At 31.8% G+C, this 12500-nt stretch overlaps 3 protein-coding genes across 26 annotated transcripts in view; 2 read left to right on the forward strand and 1 right to left on the reverse strand.

The window, feature by feature from the left end:
• Nucleotides 1–7418, reverse strand: part of spire1b (spire-type actin nucleation factor 1b) — a 79608-nt gene extending 72190 nt beyond the window's left edge. For 2 of the 5 annotated variants that reach the window (XM_087288026.1, XM_087288025.1), the window contains exons 1-2: nucleotides 7265–7418; nucleotides 2739–3066 (exon numbers count right to left, since the gene is read on the reverse strand). In XM_087288026.1, the coding sequence (XP_087144152.1) occupies nucleotides 2739–3066; nucleotides 7265–7285 (349 nt within the window). In that variant the 5' untranslated portion in view covers nucleotides 7286–7418. Of the gene's footprint in view, nucleotides 1–2738; nucleotides 3215–7244 lie in introns of all 5 variants that reach the window. The other 3 variants (XM_087288028.1, XM_087288027.1, XM_087288029.1) reach the window with 3 other exon arrangements.
• smpd5 (sphingomyelin phosphodiesterase 5) overlaps nucleotides 1–12500 on the forward strand; it is a 706732-nt gene that overhangs the window by 20572 nt on the left and 673660 nt on the right. The window lies entirely within an intron of this gene.
• cep72 (centrosomal protein 72) overlaps nucleotides 7561–12500 on the forward strand; it is a 20309-nt gene continuing 15369 nt past the window's right edge. For 9 of the 20 annotated variants that reach the window (XR_015510468.1, XR_015510481.1, XR_015510471.1 and 6 more), the window contains exons 1-5: nucleotides 7561–7665; nucleotides 7740–7867; nucleotides 9119–9311; nucleotides 9394–9508; nucleotides 11880–12049. Coding sequence is in view for 4 of the 20 variants with exons in the window: in XM_087285752.1 (XP_087141878.1) it covers nucleotides 7563–7665; nucleotides 7740–7867; nucleotides 9119–9311; nucleotides 9394–9508; nucleotides 11880–12049 (709 nt within the window). In the remaining 16 variants the exon portion in view is untranslated. Of the gene's footprint in view, nucleotides 7666–7739; nucleotides 7868–9118; nucleotides 9312–9393; nucleotides 9509–11876; nucleotides 12050–12500 lie in introns of all 20 variants that reach the window. The other 11 variants (XR_015510470.1, XR_015510466.1, XR_015510477.1 and 8 more) reach the window with 3 other exon arrangements.

Here is a 12500-nt window from a genome sequence, read left to right on the forward strand (position 1 = left end):
ATGCATACATTTTAAAATAATATTATATAGTTATATTATTTATATATTTTTTCGATAATTGTAATAAAATATGTTGAATTTTTTGTGTGAATATATATATATATATTCATATATATATATATAAAATATACACACACACACACACACACACATGTATATATATATATATATATATATATATATATATATATATATATATATATATATATATATATATATATATATATACATACACATATACATATATACTTTATTGTATGTGTGTATAATATATAATAGATAATAGTAATGATACAATTATTTATAATAATAAATGATAACACTGGCATAGTTTATTAAACAAATAATATATTACAGTACTTTATGTACTTCAAAAATGCTGGGTTATTTTAACCCAGTTTTGGTATAAAAAAAGGACAAAACCAACCACTGGGTTAATTTATTTAACTACATTTATAACTCAAATTTAACACAATGGTTCAATTTGTCCATATTTACAACAACCCAGCATTTTGTAAAGTATTTTTAATAAATCAATACAAATTTGAAAAAGAAACTCAACGCTGGAAATAACCCAGTATTTTTAAGAGTGTAGCCTATAAAAATACACATGTGAAGGCTAATGCATGTGGAAGGTGTTGATTTATAAACATATTATAGTAATAAAAAAGAATCTTAAATAATTATCCCAGTATCTATAGTCTATAGAAATGCACATGTATGCACTGCTTATGTGAAGGCTAATGTATGCGAAAGGTGTTGATTTATAATACAAATATCAACAAAAAGAAAATGAAAATGAAAAAATTAAATAAATATTTAGAGTGTAGCCTATCACTTTAGAAATTCTAGAGTTATTTAAACCCAAATTGGGTAAAATATGGACTAACCCAAACATTGGGTAAAATTTGATTCTATTTAATTAAACAAAACTGCAGTTGGTATAGTCCATATTAAAATGATTAAGATATTAAAATAAGACAGTATTTTTCAGACTGTAGCCAATAGAAATGCACATTTATTGCACATGTGAAGGCTAATGCATGCAAAAGGTGTTGATTTATTCAAATAATAGATATTTTAATAAGATATAAACCACAAAGCTGTAAATAACCCAACATTTTCAGAAATGCACATCTGGTAATGCACATGTGAAGCCTAATGCATGAGGAAGGTGTTGATTTATAAACATAACACTAAAATTAAAAGAGAGAATATCAAATACCCAGTATTTAGAGTGGCCAGTTTAGGAAATGCTGGGTTATTTAAACCTAAATTTGGTCAAATATGTACAAACCTAAAAAACTGGGTTAAATTTGGTCCCATTTAGTGAGAAAAAAAAACTGCAGTTGTTTTAGTCTGTATTGCACCCAGAACTGGGTTGAAAAAACCCAGAATATTTTAGAGAGTATAGAAATGCACATGTATGTACAGTAATGCTCATTTGAAGGCTAATGCATGAGGAAGGTGTTGATTTATAAACATAACACTAAAATTAAACGAGAGTATATCAAATATCCAGTATTTAGAGTGGCCAGTTTGGGAAATGCTGGGTTATTTAAAGTTAAATTCTGTAAAATATGGACTAACCCAAAACATTGGGTTAAATTTGGTCCCATTTAGTAAAAGAAATAAAATAAAAACCCAGCAGTTGAATTAGTCTGTATAACCCCCAGAATTGGGTTGAAATAACCCAGCATTTTAGAGAATATAGAAATGCACATGTATGTACAGTAAGGCACATATGAAGTGTAAAGAATGTGTTGATTTATAAAAACAATACAAATTTTAGGAGAGATCCCAAATAAATAACCCAGACAGTATTTTAGAGTGTGTAGCTAATAGAAATGCACATGTACAGCAATACACATGTAAAGACGAATGCACGGCCAAGATGTTGATTTATAAACATAATAGACATTTATCTCAAATAAATAACCCAGTATTATTCATGTAGCAAGTAGAAATTCACATGTACATACAATATTGCTCATGTGAAGTCTAATGCGAAAGGAGTTGAATTATAAAAATAATCAAATAATCTCATTAAATATCCCAAATAAATTACCTAGACAGTATTTTTCAGACTGTATAGAAATGCACATTTATTGCATGTGTAAGGCTAGTGCATGTGAAAGGTGTTGATTTATAAAAATAATAGACATTTAAATGAGATATAAACCACAAAGCTGGAAATAACCCAACATTTGCAGGCTGTAGTCGATAAAAAAACACATCTAGAGTAATGCTCATGTTAATTAAGGCTAAAGGCTAAGGCAAATTAAGTAAATTATGGACTAACCCAAAACATTGGGTTTAATTTGGTCCTATTATTTTAAAACAATTACAATTAGCAGTTTAGTCTGTATTACACTCAGAATTGGGTTGAAATAACCCAGCATTTTTTAAATGCACATGTATGTACAGTAATGCTCATGTGAAGTGTAAAGAAGGTGTTAATTTATAAAAACAATACAAATAAATAAATAAAAAATCCTAAATAAATAACCCACACAGTATTTTTAGACTATGTAGTCAATAGAAATGCACACATATGTACAGTAATGCACATGTGAAGAGTAATGCATGGCCAAGATGTTGATTTATAAACATAATGGACATTTATCTCTACTAAATCAATGACCCAGTATTATTCAGAGTGTATAGCCTATAGAAATGCACATGTACAGTAATGCACATATGAAGGCTAATGCATGCGGAAGGTGTTGGTTTGTCACCTGATCTGCCTCGGGAACGTAAGCGCACTGCTCCGTCTCGATAAATCCTCAGGTCTCCCGGTTCTCCTGTCACCGCAGCGGTACCAGACGCGTCCCTGTCCGCCAAGAGCGAGCGACAGCACTGGAAACACACAGCCCACGCCTGCTCCTCATTGATGGGCTGCTTGTAGAGATGCAAAATCTCATCCAGACACAGATCTTCCTCCTCATCGTCGCTGTGCATGATCGGGTGCGCGTCTTCATCCTCATCCTCATCCTCCTCCTCCTGTATCAGCTTGTGTCCGTCATCTTCCTCGTCTTCATCTCTCCTGCGAGCCATCGTCTCATCCTATCCGACAGAAAGCAGAGATCGAGCAGCTCAACATTGAGGATGGTGATGATGATGATGCTTTACTGCCGTTTCTGCATCACAACCGCGAAGATCGGCGAGTTACGTCAGGAGAGGGTGTCAAAGTGGGCGGGGCTAAAATATTGCACTGAAATAAATATGAACTTAAGCCATTCGCTGGGTTTAAGACAAGAGTATCGTTTAACTTCATTTAAATACAATGTAATTCAGAAAAAAATATATACATATATATACATACATACACACACACATGTATGTATATGTATATATATATATATATATATATATATATATATATATATATATACATGCATATATACATATATATATATACATACATATATATATATATATATATATATATATATATATATATATATATATATATATATATATATATATATACATGCATATATACATATATATATACATACATATATATATATATATATATATATATATATATATATATATATATATATATATATATATATATATACACACACACATGTGTATATATATATATATATATATATATATATATATATATATATATATATATATACATGTGTATATATAAATATATATATATATATATATACATATATACATGTGTATATATATATATACACATGTATATATATATATACATGTATATATATATATATATACTTATACATGTATATATATATATATATATATATATATATATATATATATATACACATGTATATATATATATATATATACATACATATATATATATATATATATATATATATATATATATATATATATATATATATATATGTATATATATATATATATATATATATATATGTATATATATATATATATATATATATATATATATGTATATATATATATATATATATATATATATATATATATATATATATATATACACACGCATATATATACATACATATATATATATATATACATACATATATATATATATAGTCTAAAAATCCGAGTTGTATTAACCCAACGTTGGATAAAATGTGGGAACATTTAATTTTTATATATATATATATATATATATATATATATATATATATATATATATATATATATATATATATATATATATATATATATATATATAAATAAAATGTTCCCACATTTTATCCAACGTTGGGTTAATACAACTCGGATTTTTAGACTATGGACTGAATATAAATAAATAAATAAATAAATAAATAAAATAGCAGTACAAGAACAAATAATACAAACTAATTTACTACATTTAATTAATAGTTAATGAAATATTGCACAATAAAAATACGGAAAACCCATTTGTTGAGTTAAAAAGTATTTTATTAAGTATAATTTTAGTAATTCAACTTAATTTAAATAAAGTTTAACTGAAAATATACATTACATAACGTTCATATTTTCCATATTTTTTGTTAGTTTTTTTTGCACATGGGCTCTTTTCTTTTTTTTTATTAACAACAAATACAGAATAATACAGTAATATACAAATATATGCCAGAGTGTACATAAAAAATTAAGTAATTAAAAATCTTATATTCCTTAAGAATATTACAAGCCTTCTTTGACATTTTTATTAACGATGTTCTTCAAACTTGTGAAGTAGTCCTTATAGTCTCTTGAAGGAAATGAACAAAATTTGGCTTTGATCCAGTCCATTTTTTAATGTAAACTTTCCAAAATATTAAAAAGTTGTACTAAGGTAAATTTGTTGCATGTATTGACATAATAAATGCAAATATCAAAATTTTGTACATTAAGTACAATGTTTTTTTTCTTCCTAAGAAACATTTCCACGTCCACTCAGAAAGTCCTTGTGTATATACAATCACAAAACATATAGACAATAAATTATTTTTCCATGCAACAAAAATCAAAGAAATAATCAATATCCAAATTAAATCTCTCTGAAACTGCTTTAGCTAGATATATATATATATATATATATATATATATATATATATATATATATATATATATATATATATATATATATATACAATGTAAAAATTTAAATGTAACTTCTTTTACTTTGTTATTCATACAATATATTTCATAAGAACGCCAAGCTTTTTTCCAGTTTATATTTATGGTCTATTAAAATTATTATATATAACTGTAATTATAATATTTATAATATATTTATTAGGATAACTTTGTTTAATAATATTAATATCTCCTAAAAAAATAAAAGGTTCTTTAACATATTTTCCTTTCAAAGATTAATTTCCATACGCTCTTATAAAATGAAGAAGCGGTTGAGATATGGCATATTTTCCATATTTTACTCAACGTTTTGTTAATATAGCCCAGCTTTTTTAGAGTGAATAAAATCCCCACTATAAAATATATATATATATATATAAAACATATAACAACAACAACATAATAATAATAATAATAATAATAATAATAATAATAATAGTAATAATGTCTTTATCAAAAGTGTAAATTATTAACACAATAAATACCAAGTAAATTAAATCACTGAATAAGCTTCACTTTTCACATTGATTCTGTAAGGTGAACCTCATTTTAAAAATCAAATATAAAACAATATGAAGTGAAATAAATAAATCTAAAACAATAATAGTAACAATAATTATAATATTAATGATGACAATGATAATAACGGCATGGTAGCTCAGTGGGTAGCACAATCGCCTCACAGCAAGAAGGTTGCTGATTCGAGCCTCAGTTGGGTCAGTTGGCGATCTGTGTGGAGTTTGCATGTTCTCCCCATGTTCGCGTGGGTTTCCTCTGGGTGCTCTGGTGTGTCCCAGAGTCCTAAAACATGTGGTATAGGTGAATTGGGTAAACTAAATTGTCTGAAGTGTATGTGTGGGAATGAGTGTGTATGGATGTTTCCCAGTGATGGGTTGCAGTTAGAAGAGCATCTGTTGCGTAAAACATATGCTGGATAAGTTGGCGGTTCATTCCGCTGTGGCGACCCCTGATTAATAAAGGGACTAAGCCGAGAAGAAAATGAATGAATGAATAATAATAATAATAATAAAGATATAGTGCAAATAGGAACAATATTTATGGAACAGTTTACTACAATTAATTAATATGTGTAAATATATTAGCTTAAATATAGACCTATATTAATGTATCATAAGTATACTATTTTAAAAATAAAGCTTCACAGTTGTTCATTCAATCATTTTCTTTCGGCGTAGTCAATTTATTAATCTGGGGTCGCCACAGCGGAATGTACCACAAACTTATCCAGCATATGTTTTACGCAGCTGATGCCCTTGCAGTTGCAACCCATTTCTGGGAAACATCCATACACACTCATTCACACTCATACACTACGGACAATTTAGCCTACCCAATTCACCTGTACCACATGTGTTTGGACTGTGAGGGAAACTGGAGGACCGGAGGAAACCCACACGAACGCAGGGAAAACATGCAAACTCCACACAGAAACGCCAACTGAGCCGAAGCTCGAACCAGCGACCTTCTTGCTGTAAGGCAACAGCAATACCAACTGCGCCACTGCGTCGCTGCTTTACAGTCGTAAGTCAATTAATCTATGCTTCCAAGTATTATCATATGCATATAAAATACATCATTTTACCAATCAGAGTTGTTTGCTACCTTATGACATCAATGTTTCCAGCAAATAAATAGTAAACATTCCATTATAGAAACATGAAAATCTAACGTTACTACAATTTATAAAATTGTCTTTACCTTTAGCGCCCCCTGTGGAAGAACAACAGAATGACACATGAATAAATCAAATAAACGGCAAATGTTTGATATTCTTTAACAATTCCAAACTTTTTGAAATTCAAAATGCATATTAATTACTACTAATCCAATTCTGTAATATATATTTTAATGAACAGTCATATTTCCACCAGTTTTAATAGCATAGTCCTGTTTTTAGGATCACGCGTCTCGTTTATAAATCGATATCATTGAATGTTTCTATTTATAAGTTAGATGTATTCTGAATGATCCTTTGTCATTATTACAGTTTAAGTAAGTTAATTCCTCTAATTATTCGTGGATTGCTTTTGAAAAATAACACAAAATAAATCAGTGTCTGAGGACGGTGACGCTGATTTGCCGCCAGAGGGTGATAACGTCACTACGCAAACATTTCTCTCTCACGTTAACACTTTAACAGAGCACTCCTGACCTGTTTAATGTATATTTCCATAACTTCACATAGTCGGTGTAGTTTGATAACATCCTCTTCACGCTGGTTGACATATTACTCATCCAAATATGAACACTTTTTGTGAGCTGTTGCTCGGTAACCCTCCTCAGCCAAACATCCATACTCTACTCATAAAAAATATTCAAAAGGTAACCATTTATCGATGTTTGATTGGCTAATTCAACACAACCCTCCCCAACGTCTAGTTTTCAGCAAATCAGATGAGCCTGCGTCTCATTACGTGATTAATATTCATAAGCCGCTCATTGTCCTGCACATGCGCAGTGTGAGGTTATTCTTCAAAACAATGGCGGTAGACGGTTTGCCCATAACAGAACAGTGGATCAGAGAGAAACTCAACCTTCAGCATCGATGTTTAGGTAAACTTTTATACAGTTATTTATATAATATAGTTTTTATTTGATTAACTAATATTTGTAGTCATTTATTACAGCGGATGTCCGATCATTGACTCTACCAGGAACATACGAAGGGAAAATCTGTCATTTAGGAACATCACTGAAGAACTTTGTCCGTCTGAAATCGCTGGATCTCTCATATAACGCACTGGTCACAGTTCAGGTGAATATTATTTATTCATTCATTCATTCATTCATTTTTTGTCAACTTAGTCCCTTTATTAATCCGGGGTCACCACAGCGGAATGAGCCGCCAACTTATCCAGCAAGTTTTTACGCAGAGGATGCCCTTCCAGCCGCAACCCATCTCTGGGAAACATCCACACACACATTCACACACACACTCATACACTATGGACAATTTAGCCTACCCAATTCACCTGTACCGCATGTCAACTGAGCCGAAGCTCGAACCAGCGACCTTTTTGCTGTGAGGTAATAGCACTACCTACTGCGCCACTGCTTTGCCCAGGTGAATATTAATATAGTTTATTATTTTAATAACATTTTTATTGTAAAATATATAATTTACAATTGGTCAAAATACATCAGCAGCTATTTGAACATTAATAATATATTTCAATATCAATTTTTAGTGTAGGACAGTAGCCTACGTTTGTTATTATTACGCATATAACTTGTATTAGCATATTGAAATGAAAATCCATCCATCCATTTCCTTTTTGGTTTAGTTCCTTTAACAATCAGGGGTCGCCACGGCGGAATGAACCGCCAATTTACCCATCATATGTTTTACACAGCTGATGCCCTTTCAGTTGCAACTCAACACTGGGAAACACCCATACACACTTATTCACACACATACACAACGGCCAATTTAGCTTATTCAATTCCCCTATAGCCCATGTGTTTGGACTGTGGAGGAAACCGGAGCACCCGGAGGAAACCCACGCCAACACGGGGAGAACATGCAAACTCCACACAGAAATGCCAACTGACCCAGCCGAGGCTCGAACCAGCGACCTTCTTGCTGTAAGGCGACAGTATTACCTACTGTGCCACATATATATATTTTTTAAATATAAAAATATATTAAAAAAACATAGTTAATTTTTTTATTAATAAGGTTTATATATATATATATATATATATATATATATATATATATATATATATATATATATATATATATATATATATATAATAAACCTTATTCTTAAAAAAATTTAACTTGGATAAAAAGTAAAAGCTCATTTTTTTAAAATCAGAAAATAGAAATGATCATTAAGAAATGTGTATATAGAATGCAATTCCAATGCAAATGCAGCTGCAGTTGCTGTATGTAACAGCGATAACAAGCATATGTTCCAGTGTACTAGATATGTTTTTGAAAGGGATGTTTGTAATATAATTAATTTCTCCATTTGTCTCTCGGTCATGTGGATGTTTGTAGGGGATTGAGCATCTGGAGCTGCTGGAGAGACTGAATCTGTACTATAACAGACTGGCGTCTCTGCAGGACATCTTTTCCCTGCACAAACTACAGAATTTAAAGGAACTGGACCTGCGACTGAATCCTGTGGTTAAGAAGCATCCACACTACCGCCTTTACCTGGTCCACGCAATCCCCAAACTCCGCAGACTCGGTAATTCATCTGCTTTCTGTCTGTGTTTGCGTCTGGCGGACTGAGATGTTAAAATCAGTGTTTTATTTTCTCTCTGTTATAGATGACTGTCCTGTGCGAGACCGAGAAAGAAAGGCAGCTCTAATGCATTTCTCATCTGAGGAAAATCTAGACTCTGATCATAAGAAGCAAGTGTTTATACAGGACACAACTGCCAGGTGAAACAAGCTGTGTGTTTACTGAAATTAATAGATAAATAGATATATTAAGTATTTTATATATATAAGAAATAAATTGGAAAATTAGATATTGGCTCGTCTTAGAAATGAATCGTCTTGGCATTTTTGAATATTAATATAGGTTATATATTCATTATATATATATATATATATATATATATATATATATATATATATATATATATATTAATATTTATATATATATATATATATATATATATGTTTCAAGTATTCCAAGTAAGACCTTGATTAGCTTGTTCAGGTGTGTTTGATTAGGGTTGGAGCTAAAAGCCCCTTTCACACAGTGATACCGGTAAATATCTGGAAAATTTCCGGAACGACTTTACCGGTATATTCAAAAAAGCGCTGTTCACACAGGCGAGGACGTTACGGAAATTTTCCGGAAAAGAGCATTCACACATCCATTCCAAAATACCGGTAAATTCTGACATCATTCACCACAAATGAGCTTTAAACGGCTGCGCTTGTGTTTGTAAACATTTGACTAAATTACAAACTCTGTGGATGATCAATATTGTGAACAACTTTCGCAGGATCACTTTCGCATGTCGAGATGTTCAAAATATGTGCGTGTGCAGGCGCTCACAGGCTGTTTCACAGGCACACGCAAAGCTTGAAGGTAACAACGTAAACAACGGCTCATCTCATCGATGATTATTTACACAGTTGGCATTAAGAAGAACATATAAACGTGATCTGACTAACTTCTAGCAGCTAAATGTGTCTGGAAAAATATTCAAAGGCTTTTATTCTCACAAACCGCGCGGACGTAAATGCGCCTGACTGTTGTGATTGGCTAAAGCAGACGTCTCACGTCAGCACGTTCTAGTCATGCACGCGCTTATTACGGCAATCTTCCTTCTGCGTTCACACAGCGCAGCATTCCGGCAAATTGCCGGTAATGTTACAACTTCTCTTTCCGGAAAATAGCCTGAACGAATTTACCGGTATTTTCAAAAAGGACCTGTTCACACATACAACCTTTCCGGAAAATTGCCGGCAATTTTCCAGAAAGGTCTGTATGTGTGAAAGGGACTAAAATCTGCAGGACACCGGCCCTCCAGGGACAAGTTTGGTGAATTCTGCTTTATACCTTCTAATGCTCTTTATAGAAAGTCTGAAATTACTATAGAAATGGACCACTTGTTCAATAAAATGCCAAATTCTAGGAAAGTTCCTAGCAAAACAAATAAACAAACACTTGTCATGACCTAACACTCAAAAGCATCTCGCTATAGCTACTTAATTTATAATATAGCCAAATTAGCTATAAACCTTTCTTGCTGTATAAGCGGTTTATTTTGACATTCTTTTAACATGTAGGCTCACTGTTGATAATACAGATTTATATTTTAAATGCAGCCTTTTAAGTAATGAGCTGTTCGTCTTCTGTGATTGTGACCATCTTTTTGTGAAAACAGTGATATTTCAGTTGCATTCACTCCCGCATTAAAAAAATACAATAGTAATTTATAGCAATACTATAGTGTTTTGATACCTATTTATTAAAAACCTAAATTCTATAGCTGTTATTGTACCACAACAATAAACATACTGAATTTTTTTTTCAAAAACACTACAATATTTACTATAAACTAGAATAGTCTTTTTTTCTTGAGGTCATTCATCTGTGATTAAAAAAAAACAAAACAAAAAAAAAAAACGTCACCACGATTCCCACCACTGGTGACATTTCCAGGCAGCAAAACAGCGAGATTCAGGAACTGTCTGACTTCTGATGCATTTTTCGAAACGACCTGGCCGTCACCAATTGGGTCAAATGCTATCATTATTATTATTATTTATATTATTATTATTATCATCATCATCATCATCATAGTCACATCTTGCAAGAGATGAAAGCTGCCTGCATGTAAAAACAATACATATAATTATTTTTTTTGTAACCGACCGGCCCACATTTAAAAAATGGTCCGGCCCTTCTGGCATTACCCAGAATTGCCAGATGGCCAGTCCACCCCTGCCTCACAGCAAGAAGGTCGCTGGTTCGAGTCCAGCTGGGTCAGTTGGTGTTTCTGTTTGGAGTTTGCATGTTCTCCCCTCCCCGTATTGGTGTGGGTTTCCTCCGGGTGCTCCGGTTTCCCCCACAGTCCAAACACATGTGCTATAGGGGAATTGATGAACAAAATTGGCTGTAGTGTATGAGTGTGTCTGTGAATGAGTTTGTATGGGTGTTTCCAGTACTGGATTGCAACTGGAAGGGCATCCGCTGTGTAAAACAAATGCTGGATAAGTTGGCAGTTCATTCCGCTGTGGCGAACCCTTGATGAATAAAGGGACTAAGCCGAATGATTGTGTTTTCCAGAAGCAGTGATCTCAGAATAAAAGCGATGCAGAAGATGGTGAAGATGCTCTCGCTTCTGGAGGAAAATGAGGAAGTTGCACTAAATGATAGTTCAAGAAAGACCGGGAAGAGGAGGAGTCTTCAAACTCTCTCCGTCCGCTGCGAGAATGAATGCAGTCCTCTTCTGGCACACGGTAAACACACACGCTGCATTATCATCACACTTTATGTCCTTTACTTTGTCTCATCTGGAACTGAATTTATTGCAAATACAGTTGAAGTCAGAATTATTAGCCCCCCTATATATTTTCCCCCCATTTTCTGATTAACGGAGAAAACACATTTCTAAACATAATAGTTTTAATGACTCATCTCTAGTAACTTATTTATTTTATCTTCGTCATAATGACAGTATTCAGCTTAAAGTGATACTTAAAGGGTTAACTAGGTTAATTAGGGTAAAGTTAGGGTAATTAGGCAAGTCATTGTATAACAGTGGTTTGTTCTGGAGACAATCCAACACTAATATTGCTTAAAGAGGCTAATAATATTGACCTTAAAATGGCTTTAAAAAATATAAAAACTGTGTTTATTCTTGCCAAAATAAAGCAAATAAGACTTTCTCCAGAAGAAAAAATATTTTAG

The sequence above is a fragment of the Danio rerio genome, chromosome 16 (assembly GCF_052040795.2).
Source record: "Danio rerio strain M-AB ecotype USA chromosome 16, GRCz13ab, whole genome shotgun sequence".
NCBI classification, from domain to species: Eukaryota; Metazoa; Chordata; class Actinopteri; order Cypriniformes; family Danionidae; genus Danio; species Danio rerio.